Source organism: Bubalus kerabau, chromosome 8 (assembly GCF_029407905.1).
Source record: "Bubalus kerabau isolate K-KA32 ecotype Philippines breed swamp buffalo chromosome 8, PCC_UOA_SB_1v2, whole genome shotgun sequence".
NCBI classification, from domain to species: domain Eukaryota; kingdom Metazoa; phylum Chordata; class Mammalia; order Artiodactyla; family Bovidae; genus Bubalus; species Bubalus kerabau.
In genome coordinates, this window is record NC_073631.1 from 94941265 (window position 1) to 94965781 (window position 24517).

Below are 24517 nucleotides of genomic sequence, written 5' to 3' on the forward strand. Positions count from 1 at the left end.
CTTTAATACTAATTAAATATATTAAATGCCTTAATACAAGGGACACAGGTACTAAAGGTAAACTTTAAAAATACAGGGAGATTTACAAAAACAAGTATAGGGAGTCTACGCCTTATTTTATATTGCATTTTAAAAATCTACATTTGTTCCAAAACCCTCTAAAAAAGTAATATTATTTTCTTTTTTCCCAATAGGGATTTTACTTTTCAACACAAACCATAAAAAAAAGAAAAAAAACCTACTTAATAATATTAACTATGTTGAAATGATCACCAAAAGTTTATTTAAACAAAAAGGTAAAAATAAAGAGGATCTGGGACCTAAACAATCACTTTCCATAGATCAAAACTAAAACACAGTAACTAATACATACTTCCAAGGAAAAGGAAAAATAATCCAAACTTTTGTTTATCGAGTTTTCCCCTTTGCCTGGAAGCACTATGTTAAACGTAAATAATAAATGCTAATTGTTCTAAATTCATTTGGGGGTTGTATTTTTTCTGAGTGCAGCACTTTATTTAGCCGTCACAGATTAATTTTTACAATAATTACAGTGCCTCAAAAGACATTTTTCCTATAATTATCGCCTTCACAAATTCATTCTAATATACTTAACTTTCCCACAATGTATTAATTAGTAGACTAAGTCACTGAATCAAATTAAACCTGTGCAAAGTTAGTTAAACAGAAGACTTCTATTGTAAACATAAGCCAATATTAATGTATATATTTTACAACATTGAGAGGAAATCACTGACCCTGTGCCATCTATCTATAACTATATTGCATTGTCCTGTGGAAGATTAAGTTCTGAAGTTAACTTTTGTTCCCAAGCCATTGGAATAAAGGTCACTGAAGAGGTAAATGCAATATGCACATTACTCTTGCAGTTCCCATTGCCATAAGATATATGGAAGCAAACGTGTTAAAATGGAACCAGCTATAAATTATGGTCAAATGATTTTTTTAGTTCGATGGGGGGAAATAAAGCAAAACTCTGTAACTGTTCCTCACCAGACAAGAGCCTTAGATCTTGTACTTCGGCCTTTGGTTTTGTTTCCTTCAGGTGAATTGGAAGCATTTGCCTTATGAGTTTTCTTATGATGTTCAAGATAAGTCTTTTTGGCAAATGCCTTTCCACATTTATTGCATCTGTGAAGAGAAAAGTTTTTTGTGACTTTTACTTCAATACCAACATCGGCTACTTCGTACTTTTTACTAGGAGAGTTAGAAGTGCCATCATGTTTTGCATCACTATGTTTTGCTTCGTCTCTCGAAGGGCCTCTTTTTGTCACTTTATTTAGAACAAAATCAATGGGCTTTTTTATAGCTCTGATCTCTAAACTGGCTGTTATTTTCCCAAGATAACGGGATGACTTTTTATGAACCACAGTTATATGTCGTATCACATCACGCTTCCGACGAGTTTCATAAGTGCAAAGAGGACACTTGTAGAATTTAACATAAATGTTATTCCCATCTGTGTGCAATTCAATGTGTTTAGTCAAGTTCTGTTTCGAAGTAAACTGACGTTTACAAAGTTTACAGTAAAGTTGCTTAAAATCAAAGCCAGCTGAAAGTTTTGGTTTCCTGGTTTTTTGCTGGCCACCTGCAGCAGACAGACTAGCTGATTTAGGGCTTTCAGAGTCTTGTTTAACTTTATTTTTCTGTGCTGCCGGTGTGTTCTTTTTTTCATTTGAATGATTTGTTCCCTTTAATTCATTCTGTGGAGAATGGGTAATGGAAGGGGGTGAAGATTCTACAGAATCTGCTGGTTCAACTTTAACTTTTATTTCTGAACTGCTGGCAGTATTATTAGGGCCTTTCTCTCTTTTAGAGTTTGTTCCAGAAAGAGTTATCTTGTGGACAATTTGCATATGTCTTTTAAGCATTATTTGTGAACTATATTTCCTCTTGCAAAGAAGGCATTTGCATGCAGTTAAATTGTATTCAGCCTTTGAAGACGACTTTTGTTTTCGAGTCTTAAAAGATTTTTTAGGAGAAACAGAATCCAGGAACAAAGGTTGCCCAGGCTTTGTTGCTATATCAGGAGTAATTGAATCCCTCCTTAGTCCTCTATGAACTTCATCAAAATGCCTCCTTACATTCGCTTTTGTAGCAAATGATTTATAACATACTGGACAACTCCTACTTAATGGAACTAGAACATTCTTACTGCGTCCTTTAGTGGACTGGTTTGGATTCTTTCGTGTTTCAATGTACTTTTTTAGTTCTTCCATCTTTTTCTTGTGTACTTTTCGAATGTGACGACGAACACCTCGTCTGGAATTGAAATCTTTTCTACAAAGACAACATATCAACTGGTGACCAAAATCAGAATTGTCAGAAGTTTCCAAGTCAGCCTGTGATTCCTGCGGTTGTTCATCAGATGGAGGTGCAACGTCATCTGCAACAATTTCAACAGGAGGGGGCTCTACAGTTTCCACCTCTGTGTCTGTAACTGGAACTGTTTTAGACTGTTCAGTGCTAGTTTCCTGTATTTGAACTTCAGGCTGTTCAGGAGTACTGCTTGACTCTGTGACTTCAGTGGGATTATCGGTCCTTGAAATATATTGAAACACTGCATTCTGATTAGTTTCTATAGGTTCTAGCTTAATAATGTATTCTCGCTTGTCCACACTTGGATATATGGCTTCTAGGAGGTCGTTTATGGCTTGGCTTTGTTTATCATTTACATCAGGAAGGTCTGTTAAGGAAAAAACAACATTTTAATCTGAAATAATTAGCCTGCTCTGGTCCTCTAATATTTTTAAATGTATTATTAACCTGTCTTAAAATTTATTATTAATTTGTATTTATTTTTACAAGAGTATTATCTACTTCTCAGTATTTTATGAGGCTAAAAAACTAGTACTGATTAAATTAAAATTTGCTTTAATTTAAAATCTCATCATGGTACACAAATGTTAAGGAATAGATACAATCTGAAGAGCTACTTCTAATATAATTTTATATTAAGGGCCCTTAATATAAAATATTTAAGCAGATGGGTATCCCAAACAATAAAAATAATACTTCATATTTTTAGGCTAGCAAAGGAAAGTCAAAAGTTCTCATAACCCACGATGGATAAAATACCGTGAAGTATGTTAGTATAAAAATCTTTTTTTTTTTTTAGAAAACATAACAGCATTCCTATTAACTTAATCCATAATAATCTAATCTAATTAATGGGGATATTTAAACATCTTATGGAAAATGAAAAAGATTTTATAGGAAAACTTAGAAACATATATGACGATGTATATTTGTTTGTTAAATTCAGTCCTATTACACGTCTTAACATGGCACAATTCTATTAAACCAATGATTAAAAACTACAAATTAATTCCAAAAACAGAGCTAGTTTTATTTTATTGTGCAATATAATTACTCTGTCTGTAGGCAACCTAATATTCCTATTGTAACCGAGTTGACTAATATTGGTTATGTTCCTACACACAATGCTAAAATCTAGCTACAAATACAGTATCAAATCTGATAACCACTTAGAAATCAAGAAATGACCTATCATTCTTCTAGTCTACTAATCTTTCTTTTTAAAATGGATAAAGTAATGTCTGTAAGAAGAATACTTTCACAGAAGTATTTCTAGAATAAGTATTACAGAAGAATATACAGTAATCAGCAAATCCATTTATCTATTTCCCTCTAAAATTCAACTAAACTTTAGTTCACACCAAAAACTAACACAGAATAACTACCAGAAAGTTAATTAAATTCCTACTAGTTCCTTAATTGCAAGGTTAGATTTGAAACTAATTTCTAGACTGCCTTTTCATTTACATCTCAAGGATAAAAGAAGTATAGTAAAATCTAACAGGGGTAAGAAAAACTTCAAGACAAATATGAAATTTTCGTTTCATCTATTTCCTATATTTTAAATCACTTCATGCTAATAATTAAAGTGGTACTTTTGCTATTTGCAGTTTTGCACTCCATTCCCATCCCCAAAAGGTAAAGTTGAAAAATGCACAAAGTCCACAATGTAACTGAAATATCAAACTGACAAAATAACTTCTATATTTTGTTAAGTCCACAAGAGTTAAATCCCTGAACAAAAAACAATGAAAGTAATCTATGACTTAATAAAATACTTTATGGAATTTATGTTAGCTCTTTAAAGCAAGAAAATAGTATCATTACATATATTGCAACTTAATCATACACAGACAATATACTTAACTCAACAAACATTTGGTTACACAAAAACTTCATTAGTGTACTACCTGCCTTCATTACATAAAGCTATTTCAGATTTCAGGTTAGCTTGCAACACAATCCAATTTCTGATAAAATGACATATCAAGTCAATTTCACTGAGAATAAAACTGATCTTCAAGACCCAGAAAACATTAGAAAGATTATCAAATATTTTTAGTGCTCTCCACAATACCCCCAAAATCAATTTATTTACTCATTCTTTGCTCTATTTTCAACCTTCTCATTTACTTAAGAAGAATCTAAGTAAACAGTGAGTCATATCTGGTAACAAGCTGCTAAGAAGTAAAAATACAAACACCCCTATCAAGCATCAATATTTTAATTTACAAAAATCCTGAATATAAACTGTGTAATTCACATAAACATTCAAAAACAATACCCAATGTTTTAATACAAATAAACATAGTAAAAATCTAACTTCATTTATCTTTATCAAAATCCAAATGACAGATATTAAAAAATAGATATTAAATTATCGCTTTAAGAAACCAAATATATAACACTGAATCAAGTATTTTATTTTGTTCACCATCACTAAGTCATCTGTAACCAGGTACTGATACCATTCTAATGTGAATGTGCAGCTACAGTGTAAGAACAAACAGTAAATGCATAAAGGAACATATGAATACAACTTACTGTCATCCATCTGCAGACTTGGTGGGCAGTAGAATTTTTTATGGGTAATTAAATTTGGCAATCCTCTGAAGAGACTGCGGCATAGTTTACATTCAAAAATAGTGTCCACGTCTTTTAATAAAATATGCTTAAGTTGTTTAGTTCCTGAGGAAAAAAAGAAAACACAAAGGTAACTTTAACATGTACTTTTAAACTGGAAAATCACTGCTAACAATCCAAAGTGTGGTTTTACGCCTTAAAAACAAAATGCAGGCACTGCCAGTTATCTACCACACTATACTCAAAAATAAGTTATAAACTACATTCTAAGCAAAATTTTATCACTTGGATGTTAGGACACCTGAAACTGATGGTCTTTTTCTAATTCAGCAGCCAATCAACTCCTGGGATGTCTTGACAATGGTTCTAGTATCTGCTTGATCATCACAATGACCTCGTAAAAAAAATGTACATGACCCACTCCTGGAGATTCTGATGCAACAGACCTGGAGTGGTACAGAAGAATTAAATGCCACCTCAACCCAAGTTTTTGGCTGGTTCTTCCAGCTCTCTTTTGTACTACGAAGCAAACATGAAGTAACACATTTCCCCCTGATTACTTAAAGAAGGTCAAAACTGTCTCACAAGATTGTCTGTGTCTTTCTTTTTAAATTCAGCTCAAACTACTTGCGGTTCTGGGCCAACATGGGATTATGATCATTTAGTGGACAGTAAAGAATCTTTGGTCCATGGTTTTGAATTTTGCTTAGGTGTCTTAATATTACTAGAAATTTATCCAAAGCCTTTCTCCCTCAAATACTCACCCTAATTGCAATTAATTAAATATTGACAGAACTACTAGTTTAAAGCCTGTCCTCCACTAGACTATAAATTCCAAAGTGGCCAAGACCAAGTCTGTCTTATTACAGTTACAAAGTTCTCAGCTCTAATAACACTGAATAAATATTCATTGAAGAAATGCCACTTATCTACAGAATCTAACCATTATGACAGAAGATCAAAAGGCAGGCAGAAAATAAACAGCAACAAGCACTCATGAAGTATTTAAAATAAAACACAAATAGAACCTCTTTTGTCACTACTTCCTACTGGTCTTTGACACAGGTAAATGGACAAAATTGATTTCTGTTCACTAATTAATGAGCCTTCAGTTTCTTCAAAAAAAAAAAAAAAAAGAAGGATAAAAATATTGAATTAAATAGGAAAAAAGCAAAAGAGTCCTGAAAAATACCATGAAGACTATCCAGGTGCACAGTGACTATTAAGCTTTGGGACTACTAGAGAATAAACACAATCTCAGTAGCATAATTAATAGTGTAGGATCCATAAAAGTTAAGCATTTCTGATTCAATCTTTTGCAATTTGTTTACCTTTAATTTTTAATTTTCATCATGTTGCATTTTATCATCATTCTGAAGACGTTAGCCTTCAAATTTCTAATGCAAAAAGATTACCACATTATCATAACTTTACTAAGTCTTTAGAGATTCCAATTCTGATATCATCTAGCTGTGTGACCTTAGAGCTGTGTGCACTTTGGTTTATTCATCTTATGAAACAAACCAAACCTATCTCGGAGAATATGAAAGAAAATATGAACCTAAATTCCAGAAGAATTAAATTATAAATCTAGATTTCTACTGAGGAAAAAATATATATATAATGAAATAATTTCTACCACTTCCTAAATCCAATTCAAAGTTTATTTCACCAGATCATACTACCACAAAACCAGAAAACATATATTTTAAAAGATTCAGAAGATAACTAGGGTATTATTCATTGTGTAAAAGTAAGTTCACACACACACACACACATACACTTCTCTAGTCTATTTCACATTACAAAATATATTGGCAATAAACTGCTAATATATTTAGTTCATAGTTAACCTCGTAAGTGACGGACAAACTATGAGAGGTAGGCTGATGATAAAGAACACTTTAGATAAACTTCTGTAATTGATCTACATATAATTCTTAGTAAGTATAGGTGAGTGTATTACCAGACAGAAGAAAACATGGGAAAATTTTGCATATTTTAATCCTAAATTAAGAAACCAGCTAGACCCATACTACAAATTCAATTCTGCCTTTAAAGATACTAAACTGTTTAAAAGGATTGAAGGACGCAGAAATAATCTGAACAAGGTTTAGCTATGACTAGAAAGTACAACATGAAATTATACATAAAAAAAGTTACTTGTGAAAACTTAAGACTGCATCCCTAAATCAGATATCATCTACCAGGTTATCTCAATCAACCATAAGAAAAAAAAAGGTATTTGATTCTAACCTTGACTAATTAATCTTAATTATCAAATCACAAAAAATACTCTACCACCCTCACACCACTTATGCACACACACACATACAAACACAGTTGTGCTGATCCAAGCAAACCAAATTTCTTTCAGGTCCTTGGATTCACCAAATTCTCTCACTTTTCACGCCTTCTATGTTTCTTTCTCTCTGCCTATGACATTCTCCCTATTTCCCTGGTCTGACCCACTTCTAATAATCCTTCAGATTCCAGGTTAGATGTCATTTCCTCCAGGAAGCCTTCTCAGACCCCTTCTGTTTCCTGTTAAGAATTCTTCCCCTATACTCCTGGAGTACCCTGTACACCTATACTATATTATCTCACTACTTTGTGATTAGTGACTTTTATCTCCATTAAACTGGAAACTCTAAGAGGGCAGAAAAGATACCTTTGATTTTCACCACTGTATTCACAGCTTTCAGGACCACGCCTGATGGGCATTTGTTAGACATACTGGCGAGCTCTCTCTAGGTTTAAGAAAATCTTCCCTATACATCTTTTTAAAAGTCTGTATAAAGTTAACCAGAAAGTAAAAAATGGGACCTGAGTGATTTTCCATTTCTGCTTATATGTATTACAAATGAGAAAAGTAAGATGTGCCCTCATTCCATAAACACAGGCAAAAGTTATTCCTTAAGTTGGTTTCAGTTACCATTTAAGGTTTTGTTGGTTTCCCATGGGGACATAATGGCTTTATTCAAATCAGCTACCGTTTTCTGATTGCTTTGCTCACTAACAGTTTGACACAGCCAACCAACTGTGCCTCTGCCAATAGTTAAAACCTACTATAACCTGAAAAAAGAGACAAGACAGCAACCAAAGTTCACCCAGACAGCAACAAAAATTCCTCCACAACTCTTAATCCTGAGAGAAAGAGAGCCGTGCTGCCTTACTCCTAATTAGTCCTTTTCCTATATTGATAACTCTCTTTCTCACCTTAGGTTTTTAAATCATCTTAGAAATCACTACATACTACTTACACACCGTTTACATAGATCATCAATTCAGTATCTTTTGAAAAACCAGCCCTCCAAAGAGAAGGCTTTTGACGCCTGTAACTAATTAATGAACACTTCAGATTCTCACACATAATGGGCGCTCAATAAAATTTAAACCTCATCGAAGGTTTAATCCTGTGCTAGCAATTAAAGTAAAATACACTGTATATACTGATATAAAGGTTTAAAAATTTTTTTTTCAAAAAGGATCAGTATTCAATTTCACATTAGGTTATATGTCAGATGCTTGACGTGACATAATATTAATTCTAACTCTTCTGTGCTAACAGACAATCCTCTGAAGAGACTGTAGCATAGTTTACATTCAAAAATAGTATCCACATCTTTTAATAAAATATGCTTAAGTTGTTTAGTTAAGACAAAATGAAAGTGAAGTCTCTCAGTCCAGCCTCTTTGTGACCCCATGGACTGTAGCCTACCAGGCTCCTCTGTCCATGGGAATTTCCAGGCAAGAGTACTGGAGTGGGTTGCCATTTCCTTCTCCAGGGGATCTTCCCAAACCAGGGATCAAACCTGGGTGTCCCACACTGCAGGCAGATGTTTTACCATCAGAGCCAACTCATCAGGGAAGCCCAAACAAAGAGAAGCTTTCCTTTTCTCCCTTAATATACTGATATGTTGGTCATTGACCAACGTATCAGTTGCAGCAATAATGGTTTTAAGTTTTAAGTTGCAGCAATAACAGTTTTTAAATAGTATACTGTATGCTTTATTGTTGATTCACACATGAACTCAGTTTCTTTAGGATGACTGTTGAACCACAATATCATTCCCAACACTGCAAGCAAATCTGTAATTCCTGTCACACCTGCTGAATTCCAAGACCAGTATGAAGGGAATTTCTAACTGATCATCCATCCTTAATATAAGAAAACGTCAAAATTGTTCTCTTAAAACCACTACCTACAAGGGTTGGTTAAAAAAAAAATTACCAAGTTAATTATGAACACTGCAACATGCTACAATAAATTTATAAGCAGAATGAAATTATTTTAGTGCCTATCTGGTGAAACATTTGTTTAGTCTAACACACATTTATTGAACACCTATTAAATACCAGGTATAATGTTATTCACTGAAGACATGAAAGTGAAGGATATGATCTATGCCCTTGAGAAATTCCCAAACCAACATGAATGGCTGCTCTCCTAGGAACACAGCCTCAGGTGAGATGCTCTGAAGATAAATGCAATAACAAATAAAATAAAGCTACATTTTTCTTATCTATCCCCAAAATATGCAATCTGATTTTAAATTTCCTACAATTGCTATGTATCAACTATAAGCAAAAAAATCCATCATGTAATACAGCAGATATGTACCTCTGATATCCCAAGCTTTTGCTTACAGAATCAGGACTTGGGCATCACCATCCAGTCACAGTTTACATTAACTCAGAGAAATGTCACTTTAGCAGTAAAAAACAAACAAAATCTCTAAGAAACTAAAGACCAAACTTAAAATTTAGTTAGATAACGACAATAGCAAACATCACACAAAGCCAATTCTCACTTTTCACTATAATTTACTCCTCCCTACGATTCAAAAAAGACACTGTTCCTTGCACATCGTAGTAGTGTATTCTATAGGTAGAGTCTTTTTCTATAATACAGTTGACCTTTGAAGGAATACAGGAGTTAGTGATGCCAACTCTCCATGCAGTCAAAAATCCACATATAACTTACAGTCCTCCTTATACTCCCTTTCTTTATATCTTCTATTCTGCATCCTGGGATTCAACCCAATCAACCAAGGATCATCTGGTACTGTAATATTTACTACCGAAAAAAATCCACAAAAAGTGGACCTATGCAGTTCACACCTATGCTGTTCAAGTCAATTGTATAATATTGTAAAAAGAGATATATTTCAAAAACTCAAAAAAAAGATGCCAACTTCATATTAAGGGCCAGTTTTGAATACTGAACAAAATGATTATCCTCCCCTCTTCCCATTTTTCTGTCTCTAACCTTAGGGCATACCACAGCTTCTTTGCCTCTACCAGAAGACTATGAGATGAAGAAAGAATATTAATTTCAATTAAATCAACTTTTATATATGTTACAGAAATACATCTTTTTGTTATTTAAAATTTTGTTTTAGTTTGGGCAGAGAGGATGGGAAAAGAAGGAAGCTAAAATAAAAGTTAACAGAGGGAGGAATGGATTTGGAGTTCGGGACTAGCAGATACAAACTATTATATAAAGAATGGATAAACAAGATCCTATTGTATAGCACAGGGAATTATATTCAATATCCTATAATAAATCAAACTGGAAAGGAATATGATAAAGAATGAATATACATTTTTACACATATATATAACTGAATCACTTTGCTGTATACCAGAAACTAACATAACAATATAAATCAACTATATTTCAACTTCAATTTTTTTTTTAAAAAGTTAATAGAAAGGAGGGAAAATTGGAAGACAAAAAGTCACTGACATGATCGTAGAAGTACTGACAGAACTACAGAAAAGCTTAAGCAAAGAGCAGGGCACAGTCCAGGTAGTACCTGAATCCTGGCTTCAGAGCAAACAGCCTGTCTCAAGTCACCCAAGCATCAGAGATTTCAGAGTAGAAAAGCTGTAGATAGGTGCAAAACAGACAGCCTTCTAAAAAAATATGGGATATTTATATATGGACAGATGTCAAACAACAGTAGAATGTACTGTTTAAAGCCAAAGATACCTAAATACCCAGTCAGCTACCATTTGTATCAGGAAGAAAGTTAAGGGATATATTCTCATATATGGGTAGAGGGTCTCTGGAAGAAGATACAAACCATGTTATTAGTACTATCTGAGCAAAGACACTTATTTCTATATTTCTGTATATCCTTTCATACCTCTGTATTATTATTTTTAAGCCACAGGTATATATTACATAGGACTTCCCAGGTGGTTCAGTTGGCAGAGTCTGCCTGCAATGCAGGAGACACTGGTTCGATTCTTGGGTCAGAAGATCCCCTGAAATAGGAAATGGCAACCCACTCCAGTATTCTTGCCTGGGAAATTCTATGCACAGAGCCTGGTGGGCTATAGTCCATAGGGTTGCAAAGAATTGGACATGACTAAAGCCACTTAGCACGCACACATACATATATTACCTAGTCCAAAAAGAAAAGTCTATTCAGATTAATTTTTAAGTCAAGCAGATAAAAGTAGAGATTACAAGTCAAGAAGTATTTGTAATTTAAAGCCAGGGAAAGAGTCCAAAGCAAAAGCTGAAGTAGGAAGCAAAGAAAATGAGTCAAAACTGGTCAAGCAGTCAGTACAACCAGTACAGCACACATGAGGCTGGTGGACCTAAAAAGTTAAGTCAACTCCTTCCTCAGCCTTTTATGAACTTCCAGCTTAGGTAGGAATTAATACCAGGTCAGAGAGAGCCCGGTATAGGCAGGAGACCACAAATCCCTTAAACAGAGCTGATACAGGAGTTGAAGACAACTATCTGAGCTTGAAGATTAAGAGATATCCTAACACATCATTACTGCACAACCTGGCTGAGCTTCTGAATGTTAACAAGAGCAAAAGCATGACTTCAAAGTTCTATCTTCAATTATCTGTCAGATATAAAACACCACTATAGCTCTTTAAATGAAATGTGTGTGACCAAGCCATAATGGAAACAGCCTAGAAAGAGATTAGTCACTGAGGGGCTGCTTGGGAGAAACTTACAAGTCTCAAAATGAGAAGGTATCTTAGACCCCATCATGTGGTCCAAACTTCCACCTCATCCTCCCAAGGTTTCAGTCACCGGAGGCTTAAATACCTCTGTGCTAAAGAAGAGCTACCTTAGGAGACTTAAGATTATCCAGATATGTAAGAGATTACTATCCTCAGGAAATCAGAATTACTTAGCTATGAGATACACTAGTGAAGTAAAACAGTCTTTTTTAATCCAAAATTAGTTTCTTTGTACCATTTAGCGTATTTCTAAACCATCTCTAATTTAAATAATTGAGTACTTAGAATTTAAATTATAGTATTTTCAAAATTTGTTTAAAAAAAAAGCTCAGAAGGCAAATTTGCCAGAGACATTTTAGAAAGAGCACATTATCCATTTCACAGTCCCTTCCTTAATCTTAGTAAAGAAATGGCAAACACAGAAAACCAATACAACCACAGTGCAGTGAGAAAACAAATAATTTCATTTTTAAATATTCACCTTCCAAAGTTAAAAAATATATATATATTGGGTACAAGATCTTGTTGAAAAGGAATTTTTTTTCAAGATAAAGCACAAATAAATGAAACAATTTTAACTTCTTAATCAAATAACATTGTAATAAACTAAAATAGTAAAATTTCAAATTGCAAATTTTTAAAAAAGAAACCTAAGGCAAAGAATATAACTAAGTGTGAAGTTATTATCTTCATTTCCATGATAAGAGAAAGAACAAAAAGAATTTTTATCTCTGTACTAAGAGTAGCTAACAGAAACTCTTACTGAAATTAAAAACTAACCATTTTCGTGTTATGCCAGAAACATACTTAAATGTTGCCTCTAATTAGTAAAATTTTAACTGTATTTACCATAGGAGAATTTGACCTATTAGTTATTTCCGTTAACCAAGGGCAATTATCAAAAGTAAAAGGCAATAAAAAAACACAATAAAATATGTTATACCACCGTCCAGCATGAGCACAGGTATTTGTTATAGCATACATGAAATACTGAATACATAAAAGCAACACCATGAGGATTACAGATGAAAAGTGTTAAGAAATGACTCTCAAGAGTCAGAAATTAACTTAAAGGAACAATCCATTTTTTAGAATCCTAAAATAAATCAAATGTATACTATTTCTCTTTAAAATGATTTAAAAATAAATATCTTAAAAGATTTCTCATCAATACAAGTGGCTTCATATAAATTCTCTGAATCTCAGAATTTTTTCATTAAGATATAGTAACCTTTAAAATAATAACAAAAGGTATTCTAATCCTTAAACTTAGGATATCCGTCACTTAGGTGTCCATCAGTCACATGTGTTTGCTAGTTCATACTTGATTTAATACCCTACAATGTCAAAGAAGCCAAATCCACAAGTGGTGGACAAGCGGATATAAGAATCACAACAACCTAAGACCTTACTGGTAGGACTTCTAATAGTTCTCAACCACTTATACTTAGTGAGCAATACCTATTTTAGAGTGCTGGATTGTAACTGCACAAATATACTTATTATATATCCATTATTATAATAATATAATGGAAGGAAAAGCTAAACAAATATATGTGAAGATATCAGGGCTAGAGTAAGTCTTTTTTCTATCACATGCTCTACTAAAGATAGTGAAACTCCAGGGTTAGGTAGGAGATGGTGAGTTACATAAACAGAGATGATAAAGTAATTAATCTAGAACAAGAGACATCTCAGACATTCCGAGTAAATAATCTACCCTGCCAAAGCTCATAAAGACCTCATATAATTTAGTACTGTCTTCCGAGAGTTTATAAAGAACATGCCAAAAAATAACAATGATTCTTTAAGAGACACTTTACCAGCAAATATACCACAAATTTCTTTAAATCATTCTGAACACTTTTTTTTTTTTTTAGATTCAAAGATGTTTTATTTTTTTTTAATTTTATTTTATTTTTAAACTTTACATAATTGTATTAGTTTTGCCAAATATCAAAATGAATCCACCACAGGTATACATGTGTTCCCCATCCTGAACCCTCCTCCCTCCTCCCTCCCCATTCCATCCCTCTGGGTCGTCCCAGTGCACCAGCCCCAAGCATCCAGTATAGTGCATCGAACCTGGACTGGCAACTCGTTTCATACATGATATTTTACATGTTTCAATGCCATTCTCCCAAATCTTCCCACCCTCTCCCTCTCTCACAGAGTCCATAAGACTGTTCTATACATCAGTGTCTCCATTCTGAACACTTTTTAAATTAGTATATAATAATATAGTACTGAAAAAGAATTTCTAATCAAGCAATATTTACTCGTCCACTTTTTTAAAATGACAATTAAAAGTGTATTATAAAGAAAATCAATGTATATATTTCATTTTTTTAAAATTATTTCTAAGGATTTCTAGGTAATTTTAAGGTGAAGATTGAAAATACATCCTAAAACATTCATACCTGATCGAAAGCACTCAATTATTTGCTGAATACCAGATTTGGATGTCTGTAGTGGTTGCTGTAACAAAGGAGCATCTCCAGGTTCCAGGATATAAACTACATGGAAGACAAATACCCACCCCAATCCCCACAAAAAAGGGTTATTTAAATCATTTACTATTGAAGTAAAACAATGGTTTGCTATAATCATGTTAAATGACAATCACACTTTTTTGTACGTATTTCACCATTAGCTTTAAGGCAAAATAAAATAATGGTAAACATATAACTACAATTTTTCTCAATTCAAGGTAAAACTAAGCCTCCTATGCATTAAGTTCAACTGCAAAGATCTATTTTGGCGTTATTTAGTACATATTAGTCATATTTGCCTTTTTATTCCCCTTGAAGAGGAACTACTACATTTAACCAAAATTCTAGGGCAATAATAGCCTAGCCACCCCTCATAAACCATTCCAAAACTCTCCAGACAATCTGGTACAGCTCTCTGGCAATTTTGAGAGCAAAACTCAAAAACCACTGCCTAAGGAAAGAACTGGTCAAGTGCACAACGACAGATGTATAAGAATGTTCACTGCAGCACTCTGCAGCACTATAAATAATTGAGAAAAATTTCAAACAACTTAGAAGTCTCTCAAAAGGAACCAGACTAAATAAACTATGAAATATCCATACAACAGAATCTCTCACGGCATGAGCTAGACCTACATGTACTGACAACAAAGGATGTCAATAATACATTGTTAAACAACACAAGCAAGTTATAAAATACGATATCAAATATACTAATATATATTTCAACAGCTACAGAAATAAATTTAATGTATATGTGTTTATGTATGAATGCTAATATAAACACAAAAAGTCTGGTGGGACAGTGGGATACCAAGAAAACTTAACAAAGGTTCTTTCTGTTGGATCAGGTTTATAGAGGTGATTTTCACTTTCTGCCTCACACTTCACTAGCCCAGGCTTTTGGAAGTATGCATTTAGAAAGAATGCATTTCTTATAGTAAGTAAAAATAATATTCCCATTGTAAATATACAGAGGTCTACATCATCCCTGCTTGCCAACACTTCCAGATTAGTATAAATATATAATATGTAAGGTTATAGTAATAAGAAACAAGGTAACTGAAAAAGAAAACTGAGTTTTCCATTAGACATCAGGTAGAGACAGTTGTGGTGGAGAAAAAGCAGTCATTTTAATCACCTCTTTTTTCAGTATGTTATAATGTTTTACCATCTTTACCCAGATGATGTTTTACCATCATCTGCTCAGTGTTGAGAAGATAAGGAGGGTTACTTCAGTAATGGGTGCTGCTACTGCTTCAGGGCCTGGGCCTGGAAAGCTCTTAACTGTCTCATAAGGGGGATAAAGCCTGCTGTGCTATGTGTATAGACACAGCCTTAGATTCTCTTCTAGGCTTCAACTCTTAAGTTCAGTGTACACAAACAGGAAAAACTGTGTCTCAGGAACAAATCATTCCATTAAGCAAAATTTTCCCAATTTTAAGAGACACTTTGGGGGTATTTTAAAAAACATACACACAAATACAACTCATTTTGAGAACATCTAACACTGGCACTAACCGCAGTGGTTAAGAAAGGATTCCAGACCTGGACTGACTGTGCTGAAACTCTTTTTTTGCCATTTACTAGATACAGCTAGGGCAAATTACACTCTTTGATTTCTCTATTCTTATCTCCAAAATGTGAATATTAAAAGTATCTAAATCATAGAGTTGTGTGAGGATTATATTAGCTAATGCAGGTTTCTGGTTAAATCAGAGCCTGGAATACAGTAAAGACTCAATAAATGTTTTATCACCATTATCATCATCTACAAGTCAACTGCTTTCCTGAATGCTTACCAAAAATGAAAAATCTTTTTCAAAATCTAAGAGAAGTAGAATTCAACCCCTTAAAGAAACAGCAGCAAATGTTTGTAAACAGAGTGATGATATCATTTATTTGGATTAGATGAATCTCTTTCTAGTATTTGTACATTCTAACAACCAATAACTGATTACAAAAACTAATAAAAGATAGGATGGAAATTACACAATTTTAAAAAGTCCCAAGGTCTGACTCTCCAACTGGCAAAAATTCTGTAAAGCAAGAATGAAAAAATAATAATAAATAAGGGAGAAATATGAGGAAAAAATGGAAACTTCTCTTCAGCAATCCCTTTCCTCATTTAGGTACATGCTCCAGAAACCTTCCACTAATTTCCACTTCCACATGACAACATCATTTTAAAGCTAGAGCAAAATTTTGTTACCCATCACCATCCCTGGTACCACCAGAATACATACACATCCTGAGACACCATTCAAAATAACCCCAGGGTTAGTTTTGTTATGAGTGGACATATCCACCTGGTATACACATCTGTGTAGATCCCATTTCTTTCTTCATTTGAAAACATATTCTCAATCCTAAAAAAACTTTGTATGTCAATATTTTATAAAATTTCTTGCATATCCTATCATCCCTCCCAAGATCAGGTCACATGACCATTAAGGAAAAAAACAGCACCTCCCTCCAGCCAAAAACCCCAATGTCTCAGAGGTTAACATCTTTATTTACATCCTTCCAAGAACACACTTCCCAGAATCACCTACTTGCGTTAAGAGTCTCTCCTCCCTTAAAACAAGCCTCTTAAGATATTCTTCAACCTAAGATGTCTGAGATTTGCTTACAAATAATAGTGAGTGGGGGAGCAGTTGGAGGATAGAGAAGGGAACTGTGGTGAGGGGAGAATACAGATCAAAAGCGACTGTCCACATACTCACATACTGATAACTGATGGAGCTGTGTGTTGGTTACGTAAGGTTCCTAAAGCATTCTACCTTTGAATGTTTGAAAATTTCTCTAACAGAAAAACTTTCTTAAAGCATAACTAAGAATATACCTTACATACACTGATAGGCTTATAACACCACCACTCACTACAAACTGATCCAGCCTATTAAGACCTCCCCAGAAACACACTGCTCTCTCTCATTCAGGAACTCACCTACTATTCATAATTCAAAAGGAGGACAGATCTCTCCACAGAGTTCATTAAAAGAACTTCATAAACACAACTTCACCTTCTTCCCTCCATCTGAGAGCAACCTCTTTTTAAAACTACCATTCCTATTCCTCTCAATACGGGAAACATCCTCTCACTTGGTCCATTATCTTCCTGAGAAATAATGACAATTAAAACTACCTCATAAGTTACACTTCTACCTTTCCAACGAACTAAACCCTCAGAAAGTGCTTACTTCTAAGAAAGCAAAGAAATACCAACCACTTTTGACCTAACAGTCTGAAAAATAAACTGCATGGGAAAAGTTTCAGGCAAAATAAAGCTGAATTTTTAAAATTAAAGCAACTTATCTGACTTTGTGTTAATGAGGGAGGAAAAGAAGCACAACTTTCAACACAAATTTAAAAGTTCATCTCTGGAAAATATCTTTAAAGTATCTAGAAAACTTTATCAGAATACACTAAATAAGGTATGGTCACAAATTACTTTATCCATGTACTTATTTACATCCATCTCTTTCCACTCAAAGGTTCCGTGAAGGAGTGCGCTTATCTGTTGTGTTCACCACTTATATCCCCATTGTCTTGAACAGTGCCTAGCACCTAACTGGTGCTCAATAAAGACTTGTCAAAGAAATAAATGAATGACAAAATACATTTCTTCCTAAGCAACAAGCTTTAATATGATTTAATTAACTAATTCAACTTAAATGACTTCTCAGAAAAAAATGGAATAAAAAGACAGGGGAAAAGACTGTCTTCCAGTGGAAAAAAAAAGAGTGGAAGTATAAGAAGTCATTCATAGTTTTCTACTTCAAAACTAGCAAAATCCATTCAACAATTGGTAAAACATAAGGGATATATATTCACTTCAAATAAAATGTGCAGCAGAAAGGAGGATGAAAGGTAGGCAGATCAGGGAGCAATTGAATAAACACTGGATTCCACTCTGGGATTGCCTGTTTTATTAGCAGAGGTTGTTATTTTCAGCAAATTGGTGGGGATAGGGTCCTAGTACAAATTTTATTCTAACATGTACCAAAGTTTCCATAAAATAGAAGTTCTTCCCCTTTAACACCACCATTTTTCCTCCATTAATCAAAATGTACTCTAAATGAACGTCACTGTGACAAAACCAAGTACACTGGGTGCAGCTAAAATACTCCAACAAGAAACAAGCCAAAGTACTAAAAAGTCTTGGAACTTTTACATCCAAAATAATGCTCAACAACTGCCTTTGAACTTAACAGAATAGCCTTTAGTTGGTTTAGTGACAGTGTGTATTCAAGGATTCTCTTTTTAAGCTGTACCTCTAAATGTTTGTAATAATGCACAAACTTCTAATAAGCAGAAAAACGATCAATAGTTTATATATCACATTTTATTAGTGTTCTAATACTCCTTGTGAGATTCCCAAAACACCTTTTTAGTTTCATAAAGTCAACTAAAAAATATTCCTCTGAACAATGTCCTAAAAATATTTATCTTAAATAATCAGATTTTGCAATCCTGTGTTCTGTCCATGATCTTTAAGAGGTCGCACTTCGACAAACTTTCCTTAGCCCAAACTAATGAGCTTAAACCTCATTCTTAGGTTTAAGCATTATCCTCTCTTTCAATACTATTTAAGCAGAAGGAATTTCTAGTTTTTAAAAGTTACATGAAAATAAATGCTAGTATTCTAATACTACCTATTTTTTCCTTTCTCTTCAGTTTTAACCATTCACAGAGCATGAGGGTATACTACTAGCCACAAGCTACCTTGAAAGGGAAGGAAAAGGGATTGAGTAACTGATCTTGTGGAAAAGATTTAAGGTGACACCTGCAGGACTTTTCTGAAGGGATCAAGCAAGGGAGACCTCTTGTTTGTACAAGCTTTTAGCTTCGTAACTGGTTTTATGCTGAGGAAAATTATAGCCTGTTTAGTTAGGAATGACTTCTTGGGGAGGAAGAAAAGAAAACAGAGAGCAGAGTGGCTCTGATGGAGACCGAAGTAACTGGAGAAGAAAGGGGTATACCTGGTTCACAGCATCCGTGATGATGGTGGTCAGTCTGACAGTATTTGTCCCTTAAAGGCATTTTCAGTGGGCGCGACCTACTTTCCTTTCACTGTAAGAAGCTCTTCATTGCGGCTTGGCTGTTGAAAGAAGCACAAACCCGTCACTCGCCCTGAACTTCCTGGGGGGGCTCTCGCTGCATTTTCCAGAAACGTTCCCTTCACCCACCCTTCGCTTCCCCTTCAGCGCCCTGTACCTTCCTCTCCAACTGAAAAATAAAAACGCACGAAGGCTTCACCAGCCCGAACTCCCGCACAGGTTCATCGCCCTACCCGGAAACGCAGCCCCGGGCGCGCAGCGCAGGGCGAGGGCCTGGCCGGCTGCGCGGGCGGCGGCGGCGGCCTCGCCTTCCCGGGCGGGCGCGCGCGGAGATGGAGGCGCGGTGCGCAGCGGGCACGGCCAGCGCCGGGGCCCGCGGGGCGGGGGGCGCGGCGGCAGCCGAGGGGTAGCTCCCGCCGGCGCCCGGCCCACACCGGCCCTCCCGCTACGCACGTGCGCTGGGGTCTCCCTGGCAGAGCCCCGGTCCCCCAAACCAAGTGCGCCCAACTTACTGAACTCCTGGGGCGGGCCGGCGGGCGGGCGGAAGGAAGGCGAGCAGGCCGGGCGGCCGCGGGGACAGCCTGGCGTGGGAGGCGGCTTCGGGCCCCACCTGGCGCAGCCTTGGCGAACCGCGCGAAGGGACCGGTGTTCGGGCCCGACGCGCTCCCAAAGAGTCCCCGCCGGCGCTGACGCGGAAGCGCCACAGCTCACCACGTCCCTCCGCGGCCCGAGGCGACGCGGCGGCTCACGGCGTCCCTCCGCGCTGTGGAACTGGGCGGGCGGGCGGCGCGCGGGCGCAGGCAGTTGACAGGAGGAACCGCCCCGCAGCCGCTGCTGCCGCCACCGAAGGAGCTGGAACCGAAGAGGGCAGGACCTGAGGCGCCCCTCGCCCGGGCAACGGCTGCCGCCGGAGCCCGGCTCCCCCCAGCGTCGCTCCACCTGCAACGGTCCCTCAGGCTTTTGGAGAGGGGCGGGGAAGGATGGGGGTTTTCCCCCACCTTGGGCCCTTGTTGGTAGTAGTTGTTGTTTCAGGAAACTTTATTAAGTCAGTCTCTCGCTTTCTCGGTCTCCCCCTCCCCAAAGAGCCTGAGCTACCGCCGCGGAGCGAGTAGGAAGGGGGAAGCAGAGACTCTCCGGCAGCGACAGGGAGCGAGTGACTGACCCCGGACGGAGATGGGGCGAGGGCAGGAAGTGACAAGCTCTCGGAGTGGGTGGGGGGAGTGTGGCCGGCACGCCCGGGAGCGTCGCGCGCATGCGCCCGGCCCGGCGCCCCCGCCCGTGGAGAGGCGACGCGCGGCGGCTGGGCAAGGAGAGGGAGACCGGGCTGGTGGCGCGGGGCCGACAGCCGGGTGTCTCCGACCCGCGGCTCTCTCAAACGTCTCTGGCGGACGGGGAGCCGAAGTCCTGGGCTTCGCGGGCCAAGAGGTGCGAGGCCACTGGTGCAGTGGTTGGGCCCGGGAGACGGGCTGCTGGGCAACCAAACTGTTGCTATCGCTTTTCTTCCTTCGGTGGAACCGAAACCGGGAGGCTTGGAAAAGCAGGGGAAAGAACTGTAGGAAGAGGTTTCGCAAATGCGTAAGCCGTAAATCGTGGTGATTCCGAAAAAGTTGTCAGCGCATTTATAAAGGGTACAAGTGGAACTTTTTTTTTTTTTCCCCCCTAACCCACCAATTTCTGAAGTGTGCCTCTCAGAGCTTTATCAGGTCTTTGGGAGGAAAACAGTCTAGTCCGTGGAAGATCGGTATTGATTGCAGCTGCGCTCGGCGTCTGGCATCTGAAGGTGAAGTTGGGTCACGTGGGCAGTACTCACTTTTTCTTCTCTTCGGCGCTTATCCTGCTTGGAAAACCCCCCAGGATCGCAGTGGTCTGTCAAATTCTGCAACCCCGTGTGCGGGTGCTCGGGGGTGGGAGAGCCGCCTCCCCCGCCTTCTCCCCGGCTCCAGAAGCAAAAATGAAAATTTTAAGAAAGAAAAAGTCCATTTAAAAAATCACCCGCCCTCCCCCACGATCCACTGAAAACTTTCATGATTAAGTTGCTGGTTTTCGGATCCGTGAAAACGTTTAGTAGACAGGCTCTGTATGTATTTTGGAAGAACAAACGAGTGACTGAAATCTATTTTCAAAATTCAGAGTTTGTATTAGGTCCAGTAATAAATGTGTTACTGTAAATACACTGAATGGAGCATTTGCATAGGTCTGAGTGATTTTAGCAGCCTAATAATAACGGGTGACAGGAAAATGATACAAAAATGATCTTTTTAAAAGGAATTCCACCTGTTCATTCTGCACACTTAACTGGTCACTTTAGTATGTTTGATCATTTTTATCTGTCCCATGGTCAAGCAATACAAAACATCAAACTAAAATGAAATGGATCTAGGTGTTGGTGAGGGCGGTCCAAGAGGAGATATATGTGTGTGTATACACACACACACACACACACACATAGCTGATTCACTTTGTTGTTATATGGCAGAAGCTAACACAACATTGTAAAGCAACTATTATCCCAATTAAAAATGAAATGCCACAATTTCTAAAAGTAAAATAAGCTGCATCCACATGATAGTGTTTGTCATACAACCAATAAAATATTTTTCTAATATTTTCATGCTAAGTCTCTTCATTTCAGTCGCTCAGTCGTGTCCGACTCTGCGACCCCATGAATTGCAGCACGCCAGGCCTCCCTGTCCATCACCAACTCCCAGAGTTCACTCAAACTCATGTCCATCGAGTCGGTGATGCCATCCAGCTATCTCATCCTCTGTCGTCCCCTCCTCCTGCCCCCAATCCCTCCCAGCATCAGAGTCTTTTCCAACGAGTCAACTCTTCGCATGAGGTGGCCAAAGTACTGGAGTTCTAGCTTTAGCATCATTCCTTCCAAAGAAATCCCAGGGCTGATCTCCTTCAGAATGGACTGGTTGGATCTCCTTGCAGTCCAAGGGACTCTCAAGAGTCTTCTCCAACACCACAGTTCAAAAGCATCAATTCTTGGGCACTCAGCTTTCTTCACAGTCCAACTCTCGCATCCATACGTGACCACTGGAAAAACCATAGCCTTGACTAGATGGACCTTTGTTGGCAAAGTAACGTCTCTGCTTTTTAACATGCTATCTAGGTTGGTCAGTCCTGTCCAATTCTTTGCAACCCAAGGAACTGTTTCCCACAAGGCTCCTCTGTCCATGGGATTCTCTAGGCAAGAATACTGGAGCGGGTTGCCATGGCCTCCTCCAATCTTCCTGACCCAAGAAGGGAATGTGCATCTGCTGCAGCTCTGGCACTGCAGGTGATTTCTTTACCACTGAGCCACAGAGGAATATGCTTACGCAAAACAATAGAAAAAAATTTTTAATGTGACCCTTAACAATGGAATTTTTATTTTATTTAGCACGAGATCTTTGGTAAAATTTGAGGTGAAATATTTTAATTTTGGGAGATCTACTTTAATCAAATTTATCATGGGCTTAAAAATGAATATGCAATTCTACATTTTCATAAACATGAAAAGGCATTACTTCAGATATGTGAAAGTTACAAATGTTTGCTGACCAGCTGTGAATTAAAGATGTTTATATTTCAAAATGGTCATCACTAGAGAGTCCTCAAAATTGTTTGCTAATAGAATAAGTTTTAAATATTCTGAAAAATTAGAATTATAGACAAAATTGGAATGTGCATACGGGTAAAACAAATATTGAACACACTGAATCATAGAATTTTAAAGATGAAGCCATGGAAATTATCTAGTAACATTCCTTACTTTATAGATAGAAAACTGAAACCCAGAGAGGTTAACTGATTTTCTGAAGGTCACATAGTAACAGAACTGAGTCTAGAACCTAGATCATTCCCTTTATAAAATAACAATATTAGTATCTGATACGTTTTGAGTAATTAATGTTTTAGGCTCAGGCATGAGGTCATTCAATTGTATCAACAATCCAATGATATTTTGTTATCCTCCATTCTTCAGGGGGAGAAACTGAGGCACAGAATGGTTCAGTTCAGTTGTTCAGTCACGTTGGACTCTTTTAGACCCCATGGACTGCAGCATGCCAGGCTTCCCTGTCCATCACCAACTCCCGGAGTTTACTCAAACTCATATCTATCAAGTGGATGATGCTATCCAACCACCTCATCCTCTGTCATCCCCTTCTCCTCCCACTTTCAATCTTTCCCAACATCAGGGTCTTTTCAAATGAGTCACTTCTTCACAATGAGTCAGGTGGTCAAAAGGATTGGAGTTTCAGCTTCAGCATCAGTCCTTCCAGTGAATATTATTCAGGACTGATTTCCCTTAGAATGGACTGGTTGGATCTCCTTGCAGTCCAAGGGACTCTCAAGAGTCTTCTCCAACACCACAGTTCAAAACCATCAATTCTTTGGCGCTCAGCTTTCTTTAGAGTCCCAACTCTCACATCCATACATGACCACTGGAAAAACCATAGCCTTGACTAGATGGACCTTTGTTGGCAAAGTAATGTCTCTGCTTTTTAATATGCTGTCTAGGTTGGTCATAGTTTTTCTTCTAAGGAGCAAGCGTCTTTTAACTTAATGGCTGCAATCACCATCTGCAGTGATTTTGGAGCCCAGAAAAATAAAGTCAGCCACTTTTTCCACTGTTTCCCCATCTATTTCCCATGAAGTGATGGGACCAGATGTCATGATCTTCATTTTCTGAATGTTGAGCTTTAAGCCAACTTTTTCACTCTCCTTTCATTTTCATCAAGAGGCTCTTTAGTTTTTCACTTTCTGCCGTAAGGGTGGTATCATCTGCATATCCGAGGTTTTTGATATTTCTGGCAATCTTGATTCCAGCTTGTGCTTCATGCAGCCCAGCATTTCACATAACGTACTCTGCATATAAGTTAAATAAGCAGGGTGACAATATACAGCCTTGATGTACTCCTCACCCAAGTTTGGAACCAGTCTGTTGTTCCATGTCCAGTTCTAATTGATACTTCTTGACCTGCATATAGATTTCTCAGTAGGCAGGTCAGGTGGTCTGGTATTTCCATCTCTTGAAGAATTTTCCACAGTTTG

At 37.2% G+C, this 24517-nt stretch overlaps 1 protein-coding gene across 5 annotated transcripts in view; it reads right to left on the bottom strand.

The window, feature by feature from the left end:
- The window catches only part of ZNF800 (zinc finger protein 800), a 185116-nt gene that overhangs the window by 25141 nt on the left and 135458 nt on the right, over nt 1-24517 (bottom strand). For 2 of the 5 annotated variants that reach the window (XM_055590838.1, XM_055590839.1), the window contains exons 2-5: nt 19397-19515; nt 14340-14435; nt 4885-5028; nt 81-2707 (exon numbers count right to left, since the gene is read on the bottom strand). In XM_055590838.1, coding sequence (XP_055446813.1) covers nt 1011-2707; nt 4885-5028; nt 14340-14435; nt 19397-19457 — 1998 coding nt within the window. In that variant the 5' untranslated portion in view covers nt 19458-19515 and the 3' untranslated portion in view covers nt 81-1010. Of the gene's footprint in view, nt 1-80; nt 2708-4884; nt 5029-14339; nt 14436-19396; nt 19516-19631; nt 19720-19986; nt 20596-24517 lie in introns of those variants that run through there. The other 3 variants (XM_055590841.1, XM_055590837.1, XM_055590840.1) reach the window with 3 other exon arrangements.